Source organism: Carica papaya, chromosome 1, assembly GCF_054855325.1.
Source record: "Carica papaya isolate Zhongbai chromosome 1, ASM5485532v1, whole genome shotgun sequence".
In the NCBI taxonomy this organism is placed as follows: Eukaryota; Viridiplantae; Streptophyta; class Magnoliopsida; order Brassicales; family Caricaceae; genus Carica; species Carica papaya.
In genome coordinates, this window is record NC_142309.1 from 23,420,779 (window position 1) to 23,441,401 (window position 20,623).

At 31.4% G+C, this 20,623-nt stretch overlaps 2 protein-coding genes across 8 annotated transcripts; one reads left to right on the forward strand and one right to left on the reverse strand.

The window, feature by feature from the left end:
* The first annotated feature begins 429 nt into the window (after positions 1–429).
* Positions 430–11,504, forward strand: LOC110818713 (Cysteine proteinases superfamily protein). Its single transcript, XM_088221607.1, has 16 exons — positions 430–787; positions 1,642–1,943; positions 2,031–2,121; positions 2,231–2,280; positions 2,940–3,137; positions 3,229–3,304; positions 3,825–3,933; positions 5,910–5,966; positions 6,990–7,121; positions 7,445–7,645; positions 7,728–7,783; positions 7,868–7,961; positions 8,296–8,386; positions 9,698–9,817; positions 9,949–10,356; positions 10,602–11,504. Exons 1-16 carry the CDS (start codon positions 658–660, stop codon positions 11,226–11,228), a joined length of 2,742 nt encoding a protein of 913 aa, XP_088077733.1. The 5' UTR covers positions 430–657; the 3' UTR covers positions 11,229–11,504.
* Positions 11,505–12,843: 1,339 nt separating this feature from the next.
* AGL24 (AGAMOUS-like 24) lies at positions 12,844–19,066 on the reverse strand. Of its 7 annotated transcripts, none has more exons than XM_022047757.2 (9): positions 18,874–19,065; positions 18,373–18,567; positions 16,155–16,233; positions 15,895–15,956; positions 15,648–15,765; positions 15,429–15,470; positions 15,127–15,168; positions 14,800–14,963; positions 12,844–13,139 (listed from the first exon to the last, which is right to left on the reverse strand). In XM_022047757.2, exons 2-9 carry the CDS (start codon positions 18,558–18,560, stop codon positions 13,121–13,123), a joined length of 714 nt encoding a protein of 237 aa, XP_021903449.1. In that variant the 5' UTR covers positions 18,561–18,567; positions 18,874–19,065; the 3' UTR covers positions 12,844–13,120. The 7 variants fall into 7 exon arrangements, with proteins under 7 accessions (XP_021903449.1, XP_021903451.1, XP_088077734.1 ...); XM_022047759.2 differs by having other exon boundaries at positions 15,666–15,765; positions 18,874–19,064; XM_088221608.1 differs by lacking the exon at positions 18,874–19,065 and adding an exon at positions 18,705–18,856.
* Between the last annotated feature and the right edge of the window lie 1,557 nt (positions 19,067–20,623).

Sequence of the window (20,623 nt, forward strand, 5' to 3'; positions counted from 1 at the left end):
GTTGGGGTTTGAAATGGTGAGTTTGTCGCCTTGGAGTTGCACGCTGATCTTGATGAGATCCAGAGGATTAATTTTTATAAGATTAATTTTTAGATAATATTTTTATTACATGCCTAATTATTTATAGATATAAATTTTTATTTAAAACATTAGAAATAAATTAAAATATATTTCATATGTGTCCCTAAAAGATTTTGTAAAAGTTTTTAAATATTTTAAATTATTTAATATACATTATATGCAAGCATTCGTCCCTAAACGTTTTCTTTTCATAATATATATTTTTATAATTTATCAGAAATAATTATTTTGTTCAAAATATAATCTTAATGATTTTTTTTTTTTAAATTCTCCCTCAAACGCGGCAGCACCTTCACGTCAGCGGGTCATCCGAGTAGTGATCTAAACGCAAAAGACAACACCGTTTTAACGCTTGATCGAGTATGTTACCAAAAAAGTTAAAAGGAAAGAAAAAAATGAAGTCCTCGTAATTGGTCAATTGCATTACACGTAGAAATTAGGGCAGCCTTCTCAGTCCTTACCACCTTTCTTCCCCCGATCACAGTGAATTCAACGATTCTGAAGAATATGATGTTTCATTGACTGAGTCCCTCGTTTCAACCAATTCAGGTACCAACTCGTTCTCGTAATCAAACGATGGAGGCTGTACGAAATGGTTTCAATTCCAAGGAAGAAGACGAGCTGCCCGAGCTATCTGCCGGAAAGAAGCTGAAAAGCCCTAATTCTGATGGCTCTGCGATTTTGAACTACCAGGTTCTCCAAAACTGTAAGTTTTTGTTATCTTCATTTGAGAATTGGAGAAGCTTCATTCTTACTTCTTCATGTCGTTTTTAAAAACGTATTATAAAATTATGCTAAAATAGTAGGCTTTACGCTTTTAATTAAGTTGATTTTGATGGCATATCTTGAGCTTAGTTATAATTGAGAGATGAATCATTTTAATTCGAATGCATGTTCTCCAACTTAACGACTCTGATCTAGATATCGTTGAATCTGTAAAATTGCATGAAATAAATACGTATACTGCAGATTTTTTTTCTTCATGCTGCCAAACTAGTTATTTTTAGAATTTATTGGCCGTTCTCTAAAATTCTGCTTTTTAAGAATTTACCAAGCTATTATGCGCATTAATTCTGAAATCTCCATGTTTGCAGCAATTAACTCGTAGGTTCTTTGTACAGTATTTTCAATTTGTTTCTTAAATGCTAATTTGGATTATGTAAAAACTGAGCTGCTGTTTAGATAAAGTATATTAGTTGCTTGATTTCATATTTTAAACTCTTGATCTAAGGAAATTGTGGACAGTGCCATGAGAAGCACCTCCGATTTTTACTGTTTCTATGCCTAATATCATGCCTTTTTTTCGCTTGGAGAATGAAGGAAATTTGAGACTAAAAAATTATGCAAAAAAGATGTAGAGCTTCTCAATCCTCTTGATCATGAATCCTAGTAATGGAAACAGGCAATTCAATCTTTTGTATGTCTATTCTGCTCCACAGTTCTTCTATGTGTTTACATTCCTTTATTAATTTATGAGTCTTAGCTTTAAGATAGGATTTTTGACAATATAATTTGTAGCACACTGCCCTTCTATAGTTAACAATTAGAATGTGCTTCTAGTTTTCCAGGATACGGATGTTCAGGAAAAAGAAAGTTGCCACATATCTCTTGTACATGTTGATGCAATTGACTTTGATGGTAACGTTGACAATGCTACTCCATTTGCTGCCAAAGAAGAAAATTTTAGGTTGGATGTTGCTTCCAAGTCCAAATGTGAAAACCACGAAGAGCAAATTCAGTTTAAGGAAGATAATCTTGAATCCAGAAGTCTCAGTCCTGAACTGGAGTTGGTAAATTCATGCCACGGGCCATCTTCTCAGACATGCCATTTAAGTTGTGGCATCTTGGAGACTCTTTCCCGTGTAAATAGACATTAATATATTTTGAATTTGCTTCTTTCCGCATGTCAATGCCCCATTATATGCTTATAGTGCTTTGAATTTGTGCAGAATGAGCCAGTTGATCCAATGTCAGATGATGACGAAAGCATGAAAGATCATTGTCCATCAAGTCCTGCTTCTGATATAGGAGAAGATGGCGGTACATTTTCTAACATTGAGATCTGTTGTGCTAATATCTCATAATGTGTTCTTCTCTGCATTTTAAGTGCTTCTTGATGTTCTAAGGACAGTTTTCTATGTGATTTCAGTTTCCATGAAAGGGCAGAAAAATATTCTTCTCGATGGTGATTCAGAAATGGTAAAGATTTCTTTTAATCTTTGGATGATGCAATACTTTGTTAACTCGTTAGAGCTGTTATAACTGTATTTTTAACTAGAGTCTAGGCTTTAGGTTGTAGCTCAAGCACATGCTGTTAAACTCTCATTTCCTCATTATTTTGTTCTTTTTGTCATTTCTTTCTTTTAATTCAACTCGAATTAATCTATATGGATCCTCCTTACTGTCAATTTAGTAGTTTTTCTGTTATTTAGACTTTTGATATTATTTTTATAATGTGCCATTTCTTTATCACGATACTTGTGCTCAAATAGGACCATGTACATGCTAAATGAACATTGAAAAGTACTGTTTTAGTATTATAGGCTACTTTTGAATGTTTTTGCCACTTGTAGATGTGGGTTTATTTTGTGAACCTCAAGTTTCAGCTTAGTCTTTCATGATGATTCAGTACTTCTTGTTGCCTTGTCAAGGATAGCATGCAGGAATTAGCATATGTGTTTCTTCATTTGGGAAGATAGTGGCGACTGTTTACTTGTGTAACAAATTTGGTAAAACAGCTTAAAAATATAGTTCATCCAGGACTTCTATGCCTGTGATAGTTATATCTGGCCGTGGAGGCTGAATATCTTGAGGAGAGTTTTCAAAGTTTAATTATAATCTTTTTGTGCTATTAACAGGCTGATATGGATGTGGCAGTCGTTATATCGCCAGATTATATTGTGCTTCAGGATAAGTATTGTACTGAAGCCCTGGTAGCCTTTTCCCATGATAGTATCAAAATAAAATGTTCAACCATACCCGATGGCCAGGGGAGGTTTAATTTTGAGTGGGGAGTGGATGATATTATTGATATCGAGTGCCAGTGGTTTCAAAGAGTAAGTTCAAAATGAATTCTTTTGGAAGTAATTTGCTAATCTGTACATGCTTTTGAGGAGTATATAATTGTCATTCCTGGGGTTTGCTTAGGTTGGGTTTGTTATTCTGAAGTTCCATATGCTATCGAAGGATGCTATGCACTGTGAGGATGCACGCGGTGCTCCAGGTTAGGAGAATAAGATGGTCATTTTTATGAATTTTCCCTTTGTTATTCAATATCTTAAATGAAATATACTGTTTCAAAAAAATATCAAAGAATGGTAATATGATTAAATTGGGCTACATACACAGGTGGCATTCAATTGGTGCCTTTAGTTCAATGCCATTTTTCTTCTTTCTAAAAAATTGCAGGGTCACCAGAATGATGTTCACTTTATATAATTTCATTTATTTATCTAAAAAAAACTTTATATAATTTCATTTATAAGAAAAATGTGAATTCACCATAATCGAGCCCCGTTACATGAGGTTTTTTTGGAGATATTTTTTCTTATGTACTCGTATAAAATTCTTCTCTCCATGGCGACTTAATTATGTGTTTTCACTGACCATGAAAACAGATGACTATCTGACACCTATATTATTCTTATATAAAAGCAAAATCTCTTTTTCATCAAACCTCAAAATGACTCTTATTTTCTGTCTTATTGTTTTCCTTGACTTTTGTCTTTCTATGAATCATCCAGCTATTGAGGAATTGAGGTTTGCAGTTGCTGACAAAAACTGGTCTCAGAAGCAAGAAGAAATCACCTCTTTGAATGTCAAATACCTGGCTGTATGGGATTTAGTGCTTGTGTAAGTGCTTAAATGCCTTGGTTTCTAAGCTTTTTACTAACAATAGATTATTTGTGTGTTGCATTTTCAATTTCTATGTGTTCTATTGCTAAGGATTGAATGATATATTTGTTTTTGCAGCTGAATAATGGAATTAATATTGCTAATTTTTTCAGTGGTGTTTCCTGTTGGGGCCATTGTGTTATGCTTGCCTTTTGGTGTTGGTTGATAGATGCAGAAGACCTTTTGCTTATATATTGGAAATCATGAATTGCCATGATTCTGTAATACCATTTTCTTGAATAACAATGTTCAAAAAAACCAATATATGAAACTTGTTGGAGTGTCATCTTTCTTTTGTCTGTTCCAACAGTGAGAGTTGGGAATTGTTAATTTACTACATTTTATTCATAATATGAATGGTAATCTATTACATCTTTTTCCGAGAGAAAGTTAGTCTACTGTACCTTAGCACTTGGTAGATACTCTTAGTGGTAATTTTGATGTGAATTTTTTGAATGGATGGAAGGATGTTTTGACATATTTTTTTATTTGGAGCATCCACCTTATCTAAATGTAACTTGGAGCTCTTTAATAACTATGACCATTATGGTGCCAAATAAACCTGAATTCTTTTAGTATTTCAACAAACTGGTAATAATAAGTTGTCTCCTGAATGCTTGAGAATCTTCAATGTTGTTGTCTTGTTTTCACTTTGGCTATTGGGGCAAGGCAGGGCTTGTTTGGATTTCTTGTCTTTCATAGCGACTTTGGGTTAAGACTAATTAAGGAGTCAAGTGGTGATTAGGGTATTGCTCAAAAGATCTTTGGTTTTGAGGCAGAGAATGGAGCTTTTGCCCCTAGGGACCAAGAGTGACTGGAAATGATGACAATCTAGTGTATTATGATTCTTGCATTTGAAATTATAAGTTAGAAGTTCACGTGGTATACAAAAGCCTGGATTAGGGCATTGTTGAACTAAATACTAGATCAGTGTGTTGGGGATGGGAGAGACTGGCATGTGGAAGTTCTAAGAAATCTTAATGATTGAGAAGTATATGATTATGCGTCCCTTTTGGGATCACAGTCTTCTATATCTTTGGTTGAGAATGATGATCAACCAATTTGGACTCTCTGCTCAAATGAGTCATTTTTGGTTGGATCATTCTATAAGTATTTGGTTAAGAATGATGTTGTGGATGATAAATTCTCATTTTGGCATATATGAAAAGTGAGCGCTCCGCGCTAGAATCACTTTCTTTGCTTGGAATCAGGGTGTGTAAGTATTTTGACTATTGATTAGTTGATAAGGAGAAAGATTTTGGTCAATGGATGCTACCTTTATAATAGGGCAAAGGAGACTTGCGACTATATTTTACTACCGTGTCCTCTAGCGTCTAAGTTATGGAGTATGGTGCATGGGATTTCAGGTGTCAACTGAGCAATGATGGGTAGTGTAAGAGATGAGATATGGGTATGGAAGAGGGTGGATGGTAGGAAAAAGCATTTAGGCCTCATTCTTCATACAATTTTTTTAGGTGGTGTGGAAAAAAAGGACAAAAAAGGTTTTTGAAGGGGCGGAAGAGGAGTTTGATACGGTTAGGGATAGATGGTATCAAACTTTGGGTTGGTTGGTTACCAGTAACTATTTGTACTTTATGAAGGATTTTGGTAATGTACTGAAGTCCTAATTGATATGTAAATATCTTTTGTACATAGATTAAAATCCGCTTGGTGTTAATCTATGCTGTTTTTCCGACAAGAGTTTGTTTCCCTCTCTTTAAAGTGCTGCTCTCTGACTTTGTGATGGACATCCCATATTTAGGTTCATATTCGATTTCCTAGGTCTATGGTTGGCTTATTAAAGTTAGTTGTCTTGTTGTCGGCTGGACGCATTTTTTGAATGATCCAAGGCTGTGTAGTTATTGTTATGTTTATGCTTCATCGTTTACTTCTTTGCCCAATTTTTCAGAAGATAACATATCATTTATTTGTAGTGAGGATGTGCAATTAGATGAAATCGCTTTGTGTCGACAGAGGCGATATTTTCCAAAGTAAGTGAATGCTCTTTGAGAAAACAACCTTCTATTTTTCAGTTGCCTGAGATATAAAATTTACTGAATTGGGCATGTGTTCCTATTGGTATCTTTGGCTTAAGTTATTACTAAGATTTTACCTTTCTATCACATTATACTTTTATGTTAATCTTGTTCAAAAGATAAAGATATCCACATTTGGAATTCAACTAAGAAAATATTCCCATTGGTAACATATTGAATTTTGCTTTTCAAGTCCTAATATTCAAGTGCATTTCCGTAATGATTAATGTGAATGGACAAATAAATTAACAAAATTTGCTTATATATTTTATCATTTGAAATTATCTATTTATTTATTTTTTTCATTGTTATGAATGATTCACGTGAACAGACAAATAAGTTAGCACATTTTTCTGTAGGTGTTCTATTATTAAATTAGCACAGTTTTCTGTATTTATTCTATCATGAAATGATTAACGAGTGAGCTAAATTAGCATAATTTTCTTGAGATATTCTATTATTAAGTTTAAGTTAGCCTACTGTTTGACAAAGCTTTCATTATGAATAATATTAAGTTCATTTAGATTGTCATTTAATTTATTTTGTCATTGACGAAAAATTATGAACCAATTCACGTGATTGATTATTAAATAACTAGGATTTTCTGTAAATATTTCATAAGTTAAGATTTTATAAATCTTAAATCGATATTTTGCTCAACGGCAAACTCGTCAAAATGGGCTTGATATTGTAGACCTTTTGGGTACATTGTGTTTGAGAGAAATGTGTGATCAGCTTGTGCCAAATTACTTGTTGGTTTTAAATAGTTAAACATCCATATTCTACAATAAAAAAGACTTACTAAAATAGAACATGTTATTTATCATAAATTTATAGCTAAAATATTTTATAAATACTCTTTTATGTTGTTAGAATCAATAATAATGTTATTCAAATATTTTAACTAATTACATGTGTATTTCTATTAACTATTTATTACTTAGTAAGGAATCTACAATTCAAATGGGTGATTTACAGTTTTGATGAGCCTTTTGAGGAGGTTGTCTATCCAAAGGGGGATTCAGATGCTGTTTCCATTAGCAAGAGGGATGTTGATCTCTTACAGCCCGGGATATTCATCAATGATACAATTATCGACTTCTATATAAAGTGAGTTAAGATGCATATTTTGACAATTCCATATCTGGGTAAAATTGGTCATGTATGTGCCTTTCCAGTTTGATTAGGTTTTGACTATTTGTTTTTCAAACTGAAGCTCAATTAGGCTCGGAGTGTAGTCATGGATCTTCACCAAAATAGTAAATTTTAATCTTCCATTTGTTAGTTTAAGACTTGGGGAAGTTGAGAATGGTAACGATAGCAATGGCATTTGACCTACAATATTGCTTCCAAATAGCTATATGAGACAACATCTCTCATTTATCTTGTCTTATGTGGAAATTATTTCTGTTGCAAATATAACTGGTTGGCAGGTATTTGAAGAATCAGATGCAACCTGAGGAAAAACAGAAGTTCCATTTCTTTAATAGCTTTTTCTTTCGGAAGCTTGCTGATCTTGACAAGGATCCATCTAGTATTTCTGATGGAAGGGCTGCATTTCTACGTGTTCAAAAGTGGACAAGGAAAGTTGATTTATTTGGAAAAGATTACATCTTCATTCCTGTAAACTTCAGGTAAGACAGCCTTTTCTGTTCAGTTGAGGCTGCTACTATGAGTTTGTGCACTGACATAACTTTATGTGCGTTACAACGGTAGTCTTCACTGGAGTTTGATAGTCATCTGTCACCCTGGTGAAGTGGCTAGTTTTGAGGGTAAGTTTGCAGAATACTGTACATATCTTTTTAAGAAATCATAAAAGCATTCTCTTCATTATTGTATAATGTATCATACTGCAGATGAGGATTTGGATGGTTCATTAAAAGTACCTTGTATATTGCATATGGATTCAATCAAAGGAAATCATGCAGGCCTCAAAAATCTTGTTCAGAGGTATCATAGAGCTTTTATAGTAATTATGTGTTCAGTTCTCTCATCATATGTCAAGCTGTATGTTTTAACATGCAAATATTTATTTTCCTTTGTTGTCGTTTTCCATTTTCATCTTTTTTTTACGAGGACAGCAAACTTTAACAGTAATTATTCATGTTTGTTGGCTTCCTCAAATTAAAAACTAGAGAACATATTTGTTTTATAGAGTAAATTAATCACTTACAAATAATCAATCTCTTCTTCTACATCATATCCTCAAAACTGAATTATTATTTAGTTTTTAAAAATTTGAGAGCTGCATTTTGTACCCTGTTGAGATTTATCCTTCTTATAGGTACCTGTATGAAGAGTGGAAAGAGAGGCATAAGGAGGCATTGGATGATATTTCGTCAAAATTCTTGAATTTGCGGTTTGTCACCCTTGAGGTATTGCCTCTATGCTTGGCACCTTTAGCTATTGCAGAGATTTAGAGAAGAGAAATTGGGAACATGCACATATATATATATATATATATTTGTGTGATTAACCTTTCTGTTTACATTAATGCTCGTATTTCATGTAGTTTAAAGTCCGGATAACTCTTTTCTCTCATTATGGTTACAGATTTAATGTTATTTTTCTTCTAGTTAGAAAAACAAGGCCTTTGCTTATAGAGATCTGCAAATCCTGAATTTTGTAAATTGGAGAAACCCCCTGAATTTTGTCCTAATATACATAAACCTCCTATTTCAAGAATTTAGACAAGAACACTTGTTTTTTACTACATCTACAATTATCCTCTAATGTTAAATAGGACGTAAATATTTACAGTAATGATAAATGACTGAACTACTAGTTGCATTACTTTACAAACAATTGTATAATCATATAAGACCCCAAAAGTTTAGAGGACCTATACTTGCCTTCTTTTAATTTTTTTTTAAATTTTTACTTGATCTTTTTAGTAAATAGTGTCTAAGTTATTAATTCATTTAAGTTACAAAAATTATAAAATCGGTACTTGTACTTTTAAGTATTATTAAAATATAGAAAGAGTCCTTGGCTGCTGATGGGGCCAGATTTAAAATGTTTTAAATTTTTTATTATGTAATATTTTTAGTTTTTTCAATCTTAATTATGTTAGATATTTTAGTAATCATATGAAATATACTAACGTGACAAAATATCAAAGGAGGTACTGGCAGACTTCAAAATTGGAGGGAGGGGGAGTCAGGAATTATAAATATCATGTTTGCATGTGGATGTTTTCTTTTGGATTTTTAGTATCAATTTTTTCTGCATAACAGGAAAAATTCTGGGGACTTTTGCAATTTACATTTCAAGTTTTTGTGATGAAAATACAAGACTGGCTTCTTCATGGCTTGTCTGTGTGATAGTATGCTCGGGATAGCCTCATGTACTGATAGAGTTATGTATTGGTTTGGCTTCACAACATAATAAATTGTCAACCTACCAACTAAAATGAAATAAAATTTTTTATATTGGTAATAAATCCTTAAAATGGGTATATTATGGATAAAGTGATTCTTTCTGCAAGGATCATTGTATTGGACATGGGAGTTGGAAGACTAAATTCGATGGCATGAAGTTCTTTTGCTGGCAAGTTCTTGTTGGAATTATTTGCTTATTGTAATGCTTGGAATTTGTAAAGATGTTTACCATGTCTTTAATTCCAATCCATACTTTTGCCTGGTGTCTGTAGTTGTTGTTCTAACACAGTTCATGTTCCATTTCAGCTGCCACAGCAGGAAAATTTATATGATTGTGGCCTGTTTTTGCTGCACTATCTTGAGCTCTTTCTGAATGAAGCTCCTGTTAATTTCAGTCCGTTCAAATTATCCAAGTTTTCTAACTTTGTAAGTCCAAGTCTCAGCTTGTAGTCTCTAGGACCAGTGGCTTTTTCTTGAGCTGATGGTAACTCTTCTGGGCTCTTTTATTTGTTTTATCTTCTAAAAATACATACATGCCCTTTCTTCCTTCTCTCCAGCTTAATTCAGACTGGTTTCCACCATCTGAGGCTTCCCTTAAGCGCACTCTTATCCAGAAGTTAATTTTTGGACTTATTGAACATCATTCTCAAGAAACAAGCGGAGCCGATCATCATTCCCCCAGGCTTTCAGAAGATAATGGGAATGAAGCATGTGTTGAGTTCCTTCAGGAAAGATGCCATCCCTCGGCAGCATGTCATGGGAATTTATCAAATCCCCCAGCCAGCAGAGGAATTGAAATGACGCTATTGGCAGCAGCCTCTGATTTACAGAGTTTGAACGAGTCTGGCTTGGTTCTTAAAGAGTTGCTTGATCCAGGGGCTACTTCAGGGTCATTACTTGGGCAGTTTGAATCTTTTGTTCCATCATCTTCATTTTACCTAAATGGTACCGTGTCACCAAGGGAGGTACTGGAAATTCTTTACTCAATTATAATACAGCTATGATTTGGTGCTATGGTCAAGACTAATTAGGTCATGAATATATTTCAAAAAATAAATAGATCATGAATAAACTTGTGTGATCATACCTTTTTTTTTTCTTGTCAGTTTCCTATATGCATATGCATAGCATTTTTTGTTCTTTCAAAAAGAAGACACTGTTCTAGTATTTAAGATGCTCATCGAATGCCCATTTCTTATTTTATTTACAGCAAGAGGATGCAGAAACTCGTGAGCAGTTAGTCTATTTGACTTCAGGAGGAAGTAATTTTCGTATCTCTGGGATCACACATACAGCCAGTGCAGTTCCATTGTCATCCAGAGGGTTTGGTACTGAGACGCCCTGGAACCCAGAATTGTCAATGCAAGGGGAGAATGAGGATGGCTCATCCTCCCCGGCTTTATCTGCTTCTGATGATTCAGAAGATATAGGGATTATTGAAAATAACTTTGTCGAAGAAGCAGGTCTGCAGAACAAAAAGGTCGCGCATGTATTTCCATCAGTGCAAAATCTTGGTTTAACAAAAGGCTCTGACACTGTCTCTAATTTATCATTGGAGAATCCTGTTAGTAGAGATTCTTGTGGTTCTATTGAGGTGCTAGATGAAAATGAAAATCAAGATCTCCTCTCTTATCCTCCCATGTCATTGGAGCCAGATGCTAATATGGCTGAAAAGAGATTGCATCAAGACACTGAAATGGTAGAAAACAAGAATTCGTGCAGTGACGTGGGAACAAACACTGATAATCTCTCAACAGAATCACCTGAGCTGCAACCTTCAAAGAGGCTGCGGCTTACCACTCTTGTCGACAGAGAAACTGGATTTGTCGAAAGTTAGTAGAAGGATCTCAAGCTGTAAGTAGAGACCGAATAACTTTCTCGTATATTTCTCCTTTTCAACCTAGATTTGACTAGGCTTAGACAGTTAGTGATGTAAATAAGTAGCATTAGTGTTTGGATGCAGTCCTCGGGCTAGGAAGATTCATTATGGTTAATTTCCTCTGTGATTTAAAATTGTCAAGTCCTCTACTTGCCATGATAGAGAAATGAGTTTGAGAAATAGTTGGAGCAGGTGTAGTAATAGCTAGTCTACAATTCACTGTTATTTCTCTTATTGCGGAGCCAAGAAGCTAACAAACCAATATTGTTTACGGGATCAATTTGAGGTTAACATAATTTGATCAACGAATTCAAAACTCTATGTGTCTATCTGCAGTTACTGCTCTTATTATGGTGGCTCCAGGCGGCTTCAATGCCTTGGTTGCCGTGTTGGGCTGGCAGGAGGAAGGCCGGTTGCCACATCGGGCAGGAGGAAGGCCAGTTAGGTTGCTCCTAATGAGTGCAGCCTGACTATATTAGCAACTGTGACAGACTTGATCATGTAAATTTCCTCACAAGTTTGATACACATTCAGGACTCGTTAAATCTGCCTTTTAGTTGATAGAATCGGGAGTATGGTCAAGAACCATAAACAGAAAATCTCTCCGCTGTGGAAATTTAGTTTTGTTTGTGAAGAATATTCTGTGGGTTATTATTACTTTTACTTCGTAATAAACACACACACACACACACACTTGTACGGGCGGAACTTCATTAAGTTAGGGGGATGCGTGACGCCCCTCAAATTTTTTACTAAAAAAATAACTATTATAAATAATTTTGTCATTTATTTACTTCATGTCTATAAATCAAGTTATATTTATATTTGGTATGGACCTACATGCCATATATATAATATTCTAAATATTTTATAATATTAAATAATCATTTTTTGAAGAAATCAAATCCCATCTTATTTTTAATATATTTAACCTAATTTTTACATATCATTCTCCCAATAAAAAAAGAAAGAGTGCAATTTTTTTTAAAAAAAATATTAGTATTTATGTAAGTATCATTAATCTAATCAATTTAAAAAGAAACATGTGATATAATTTATCTTTTTAGTAACCCATCATCTTCCTAATTAAAAAAAAAAAAAAAGAAATTGAAACCAGCAGCTCAAACACTTGAAAATATTCAGATCTCTTCCTTTTTTTTCCGAGAAGAAAAAAATTATCTACTCTACTCTAAGTAAACTAGGGCATATATTTCTGAAGTGGAAATTTATTTTGAAATATTAGTTGTTTTAATTGTTTAATTATTGCAATATTATTTTTTATAGTCTATGAATAAATTATTTAGCATTTTATAATGTCAAAATACTAATAAAAAATATCATTTAGTTTAGTGGTTTATATTAAATGAGAAAATCCATAAACTTTTATGTTAAAGAATTAATATCAGTAGGTTATAAGTTTTATTCATACTCTTATATTTTTAATTAGTTTCTACGTTGGTACTAATATTTTAGAACATATATAATTTCTTTTTTCACCACAAAATTTGACTTTATATTCTATCAACCTCCACCACTATATATATATATATATATATGCATATACAGACGGGAATACTGTCCAATCATCAGTTATATATAGATTACATATTTCATAAAAAAAATATACATATATGCAGATTATATAACATATATTAATGTAAATATGAAAATCAAAACAAGCGCTTGATTCTCTTGCAGTGTTATATATGGTCCGCCAACATGTTTCAAATGTCAATACAGTTGCATTAATCACAGAATTATAGCGTATTTACCGCTTTCAAGGGATTAGTATTAATTCCTCAATGAAATAATCACTTGTTTCATGGTCCTCCCGGTTGATTTTCAGCAAGCTACATGCCAATGGAAAGCCTGCAAAACAGTTTCGAAAGAAAAATTGAAACATTAATTTCAAAGCATCTTAATTATATATATATATATATATATATATGCATATATACACACATATACACACCCAAAAAAATACCCTTCAATCTCAAATTATTTCACAAGATCCAACCTCTAAGAATTTCATAATTATATCAAATCCTTAATAAGAAATAAAAAGATTATTGTTATCATTATTTTTAGAATTAACTGATATTAACATAGTCAAGAATATAAGAAATTCCGATGTCATAATAAGTTCAAAAAAAACCAAAAGAATAGGAGGACATTTTGTAAAATATACATAAAGAATATTTTTACAAAATAAAGTGATAAATATATATATATATAATATTATATGTATGCTCATGTGGGTGAGTGAGTTTCGTTATACTGCAGTAACATAGTCAAAAAGTATTTAATTTAGATGATATAATCCTTTAATAAAAAAAAATTGATGACTCTAAAATTGAATACTATCCAAATTTTTTTTTTTTAAAAAAAGAAAAAACCTTATAAAACAGGAAAGGAAAAAGAACCAACAGTAGAAGATGACAAGTGATATCTATATATATATGTATATAATATTATATGTGTGTTTATGTGGGTGTGTAAGTATCTTAGTACTACTGGTAATGTAGATAAAAGTACTTAGTTCAGATATCAAACATTGTAGTAAAAAGTTGCTAACTTTGAACTCAAGAGTACCCTTCGAACTTATATATGTGTAAATTACAGGTGATATATATAATATTATATATGTGTGTTTATGTGGGTATTGGAGTTTTGTAGTATTACAATAATGTAGTCAAAAATATTTAGTTCAGATGTTATAAAGCTAGCAAAAAATTGACGACCTTAAACTTGAGTACCACCCGACCTTATCTTAAAAAAAACTAAAAGAACAGGAAAAGGAAGAAAACCAAAAAATAGTAGGGCATTTTGTATTCAGTATAAGGGGATATTTTTATAAATTACAGGTGATATATATAATATTAAATGTGTTGTGTCTATGTATGTGTATGAGTTTCATAGTATTCCGATAATGTAGTAAAAGATATTTAGTTTAAATACTATAGTACTCTAGTAAACTTTAGTTTAATGGCTATGAACTTGTACCACCAGACCTTATTTGGAAAAAGAAAAACTAAAAAGAATAGTAGGGCATTTCGTAATAGGTAGAAAATGATATTTTTGTAAATTACAAGTGATATACATATAATATTATATGTGTGGATGTGACACATAATATTACAATAATATAGTAAAAAATAATTTGAGTACCATCTAACCTTATTTATAAAAAGAAAAAACTTATAGAATAGGGGGGGAAAAAAAAACCCAAAAGAATAGTAGGGCATTTTCTATTCAGTAGAAGTGAATATTTTATAAATTACTGGTGATATATATAATATATGTGTGTGTTTCTATGTGGGTGTGTGAGTTTCATAGTATTTTAGTAAGGTAGTCAAAAGTATTTAGTTCAGATGATATGAGAGATTCATAAGAACTTGATCACTCTGAACCTGAGGGCATTTTTGTGATGGAATAGGAAGGCCTTTTGTAATCAGTAGAAAGGGATATTTTTGTAAATTACTCATGATATGTATGTGTGTGTGTGTGTGTGTGTGTGTGTATAACTCACCCTAGCCTGAGGGAAGTATCAGAGGAATCATCCTCTGGAGGAGGGCCACTGCTGCAGCTGCAGGCGTTGGTGTTGTTTACAGACTCTGATGACAACCCTTCTTCATGCAAACCAACATCTGTCTCCAAAACACCACCTTTTTTTCCTTTACATATCTCCCTCATCTGCATATATGTATATGCATACATATATACACACACATACACACATATATATAGCCACAGTTGATTAGTTCAACCAAAATCTCAAGAGAAAGTCTAGAGTTTGGTAATTATAATTGCTAATTACTAAATCATTAATTATAGATCAATCAACTAAGAATTTTACTTTCTCTTTTAACTTCTGGTTTTCTTCCATCAATTGAGCTCCCTGCAGAATGTTTACCCAAGAAATTAATGAACATGCCTTGAATGCAGAACTATATACGGAAAATTCTCCTCTATATATATATATGTATTCATACATAAATATATATAACTAGCAAGAAGAGAGAGAACAAAAGGTACTTAATTCATATATAAATATTTTCTCTTGATCACAAAATCGAGAACTCATAAATTAATGTTCAAAATTAGTATCAATGAAAGATATATATATATATATATATGTGTGTGTGTGTATACACTAACCTTTCTTTCGAGTGCAGAAATCTCACTTGTGATTTTTTCACTCTGAGGAAAAAAATTTAAGAATAGGTTAATATGTAGATTAACATTAAAGAAACAAAGAATAATGCATGTATATATGTATATATTTTAGACGAGAAAGAATGCACAATATCCTTTATGAAGCATATATATATATATTTTCTTCATATATACATATCAGAATAAGTATTCATCGCGTACATGATATGTAAATATGACCTTCATCTGAACTACACGGCCCAGTCCAGCTTCAAGCATTTTCTCCAGTTGTTGCAGTTTTTCTACATTCAAACCTTGAAGATCCTCGCCCTTCATCTGTCTGTTCATTATTATATATGCATATACACATATATATAACAATTACAATTAAAAACACATAATTTTAACTAGCATATGTGTGTGTATATATATATATATATATATGATTATTTATTAACTAATAGTATACCTCAATTGATGGCTCTTGTCAGCAATTTCCTTACTCAACCTGATGCGATTGTTGTTTTCTATCTGTAAATAATAACAGAAATCATACATCTATAAACACCCTCAAAAATATATCTATATATACAGAAATATACACATGTAAACCATAGAAAGACAGTTAAAGGTGTAGGTACATAAATTCCTCAAGGGATTGAAATTGAAATATATATATATATATATATGTAGTTAATGATATATATATACTTGTATCCAGCAAATTACCTGGAGTTCAAGAGGGGGAGGCTCCAATTTGTTGACGTTATTGGAATGCATATTATACCTTGACAACATATCCTTCATGCTACAACACAGAAAAAGCTCTAGTTAGTTTGGACAGTCAGTCACAAACACACTCACATATATACACAAGCCATTAAACAAATGCACACACACACACACACACATATATATAAACGTATTGTGTATATATACACACACACGAAAACAACACGAAGAACAGCAAAACTGAAGAAGCCAAGTGATTACTTTTAAAAACTTTTAAGTCCTCATGTGTGTGTATTATATCTCCCACGGTATCAAGAGATTCAACTGTATTCTGCTGTATACGTTGATTATTTATATTAACTTTATAAGAAATGGTTCAACATGAATCCATTAATACTTATATTATAACACATTCTTTCATATATAAACTTAATAAGATTATTTTAGAAGCATAACTCACGTACATACTTATAAAACCTTGTACAAAGTGAATTTTTAGTAAAAATAAGATTGAACTTTAGACTCCTAATTGTAATACGAAATTCATAATTATTTCAAAAGTTTAAACTGATTGAATCAATTATTTATCTTATTTATCATCATATTTACATACTATCAAGTACTCAAATTTTAGACTAGGTAATATTTTCCTTTCTAAATATGGTAAAGGAATATATACACTGTTGTAAAACACATATATATAGACATAAATGTTTAGTCTTTTTTAACCATATATGTATAACCGCGTGCATATATATATATATATATATATATATGCTACCTCCAAGATCTTCGGCACCTAAAACGGGGAAGAATTAATAGAAGGATGGCATGGTGATGACAAGGCAAAACTAACTAAATCCATTATGTAATTGCACTCAGCTGATCAAGATTAGACACCCAAGAAACAATTAATTTCAAATTGAATAAGTTAAATCACACCCGTGCAAACAGTATCAACATTATTAATGATATCAAGAGAATGCAATCGGTTTACAAAAATATTTACTTGTTTATTGAAATATCAATCAAGTCTCTTAAGTCGTCCGAAGAAAGAATAATAAGAACGACGTTCAAGAGAAAAACCTATAGTTTAGAACTACATATTCTTCATACAATTAAAAGAAAAGCAATACCCTCCAAGGCTTTTTGCTTTATCCGTAATAACTTGCTTCAATAATTTTGCATTTCTCAATTTAATTAACTTGGAGGGTATTTATTGGTAACTATTTTTTGATTGGATGATTAATATTTTTTTTCTTCTATGAAAGATTGTAATTTGTATATATATATAAAAGTTTTTAAGTTAAAGCTCTCCTAAGTTTTTGTATAGATGTTATTTTTATTATATTATGATTGGTGTGTTTGTATTACATAAGTAATGAATGTATAAATTTATTAAGGAAAAAAGGTTTGTAATAATGCACACTAATATTTTCTTTAGTGAATTATTTTCTATAAGTTTTTAAACTTTAAAGTAATTAGCTCAAATTTGTCATGTAAAAATAGTAGTTATTGCTCTATTTTTATTAATTAATTTCTTATTATTGTGAGTTCATGCCTTCAGCTGAAGTTTCTTGCATTGAAGTAATCTAATTACTATTCAAATCCACCCATACTCATTTTCTTTTTACAAAAAATAAAAATCCAACCCTATTAAATAAATTGATGTAAGTCTGTGTGTATATATATATATATGCGTATACCAGGTTTCTGCTTCAGCTATCAATAAGGTAATATTACATATACAATATTTATCTACATACACACACAGAGACCAGGTTTCTGCTTCGGCAATCAATTAGATAAAATATTACATATATAATATTTGTATATATATATATATATATATATACACACACAAGTTCCAGGTTTCTGCTTCGAGAATCTATAAGATTAATCAACACTGTTGTACTTTTTTACATTTAAAAATAACATATTATCTGGGAAAATCTTAAACTTTTGATTCCTTTCGTATAATAACTTCTTTGTGTCATTAATTTGCAATGATCAAACTCGATCTCTTCTTCATATAAATGTGTATATATATATATATATATATATGTGCTTAGTTGCATACAGCTACAGTTAGAGATAAAATATAACGGATCTTATATATAAATGAGAAGAGCGGCGTGAAAATGAACATAGTTGACGGTATAAACAGACGTATGTATGTATTTATATAAATTTGTTATCTATGCGGAGTACCTACCTTGACCTGGAGCTACAATAGTCAAAGAGCTTGCCAGTTGCAGAGAAGACGATGAGAGCAACATCTGCATCACAGAGAACCGAAAGCTCATCAGCTTTCTTGAACAGCCCTCTTCTCCTCTTGGAGAATGTCACTTGTCTCGCCGTCACGTTTTCGATCTTTCTGATCCTGATCTTCTCTCTCGCCATTAATAATCTGTAAAAAAAAAAAAAAAAAAAAGGAAAAACCCTTTATAATTTTCCTCCCATCCAAACACGTATAAAATGACAAAAGAGAGAGAAAATAAACAAAATGGGCATGTCCTAGGTTGCTAACAAGGATTGTTCAGAAACCCTAAAGGAAAAACCCAGGTCGGATCGAGGTGGGAAAATCAAGAAAAAGTTGAAGAAAATCCGCCAATCCCATCTCTTGAACACAAGCACCAGGGGATGGGTTCCTTAATCTTGGATTTCTTGAGTACTTTTTTGCTTGGCTTTATTTGGGTTTTGTTGAAAATTTTACCTTAAAGAGATCTAGGTAGGAAGTAGCTGAGCAGAGGAATTATGAACAGATGGATTTTTGATGTAATTCCGCGAATGCCGAACACGCCCCAATTACATGGAGAGAATGGACTTGTAGCTAGAGAAGGAAAGAGATCTTGATGCTGTGTGTGTTCGAGAAAGGAAAGGTTCTTTTCCCTTTTACGGTTAAACAAAATAATTCCCATTTTATTATTATTATTATTTGCATATTGCAAATAATATTTTTGTGGGGAATAAAAATAATTAAATGTTTGATTTTTATTTTATGTGGACGATCGCTTCCCGTACATACATTGCCATGCCAGTGCCTCCAGTCACTTCACAGCTAAATAATTGCCCTATGTACCTCCCCTAATCGCCTATTCCCCAGGCCCCACTTTACATATACATATATATATATATCTCTCTCTCTCTCTCTCTTGTGTGCGTGTATACATACTAAATATACTGATATATATCATAAGTTGTATATCTATATATAGATATAACATGAACTATTTAATTAAATAATTATTAATTATTATATAATATTAAGTACTTATAATTATAACTCGTGAATAATAACAAAAAATTAATAATCAAATTTATAAAACATCCATGGATTATATATATATATATATATGATCATTATAAGGACGAGTTTGAAATAATTGAAAATCTTAGAATTTAAATAGATAATAACATTTAAAATTTTATCTTAATATAGCGTATAATTACAGTTAGTATTAACACAATATTTTTTAAAATAAAAAAATTACCGCGTGGCTTATTCGGTATCATCTATATATATATATATATATATATTTATGTGTGTGTGTGTGTGGATTTTTCTTTTTTTTTTTTTTTGTAATTTTATAAATGGTAAATTTATAATTTAGTTTTTTTACTCGGTGGTAAATAAATTGGACAGTGCGTGTAGGGATCGAGACCATTGCCTGAAAAGATCACGAACGTACATATCCATGATGACTCGTCTTCTTGGTGGATGCCAACTGCAAAAGAAAAAATAAAGTGGAAAAATCATTAAATATATATATATATATGTCATAATATTGTTAATGATTTTTTGTCCGTACGATATGTATATACATATATATATATATATGCATATATTGTCAATTAATTTATAAAGACGACTGTGACAAGCAATAGGTTTCCTTCTACAATAAAAAATTTGAATTAATCAAAATCTAAAAGAAGGGATACGTGGATGATGGATTCCACTGTCCAAATATCCAACAAATTTTAATCTAAAATTATTATTTTAATTAATTAAAACGACAGTTTAATTAATAAATTATTCTTTAATTAATTATAATTTTACTAATATCTTCTTAATTGGACACCCTTTGTGTTGGTTGCCAAGATAGTGCCATTGATTGGTGACAAATTTATTAATAAATTATTTTTTATTCTTTTAACAAGTCTTAATATCAGACTTGACCATTTTATAACATTCATTATATCCTAATCTTTTATATTATCTTATAATTTAAATAGATATTTTTAAATTTATTTGAAAATCTCTCTAAATAAATAATTAATGATTACGAAAGATATTCTTTTAAAAAAAGATTATCGGTAATAATTTTATTTGCAGTCATCATAGTGATTAGTTTTTATAGTGTATAACTAATTTTGATGATAATCAACTGAATAATACTAAAATTCTATATATGTTTAAAAATTTTATTGATTATTTACTTATTTTGTCATCTCATGTCCATGAG

Bases quoted from the DNA above. Each gene is read 5' to 3' on its own strand.
- AGL24 (XM_022047757.2), bottom strand. From the start codon at position 18,560: ATGGCGAGAGAGAAGATCAGGATCAGAAAGATCGAAAACGTGACGGCG. The intron at 16,234-18,372 runs GTAGGTACTCCG...TCTGTGTTGTAG, and splicing joins TATTGTAGCTCCAGGTCAAG to CATGAAGGATATGTTGTCAA. The intron at 14,964-15,126 runs GTAAAATTCTTA...ACATATATGCAG, and splicing joins ACCAGAAGTTAAAAGAGAAA to ATGAGGGAGATATGTAAAGG.
- LOC110818713 (XM_088221607.1), top strand. From the start codon at position 658: ATGGAGGCTGTACGAAATGGTTTCAATTCCAAGGAAGAAGACGAGCTG. The intron at 3,305-3,824 runs GTTAGGAGAATA...TGAATCATCCAG, and splicing joins GGATGCACGCGGTGCTCCAG to CTATTGAGGAATTGAGGTTT. The intron at 7,122-7,444 runs GTGAGTTAAGAT...ACTGGTTGGCAG, and splicing joins ATTATCGACTTCTATATAAA to GTATTTGAAGAATCAGATGC.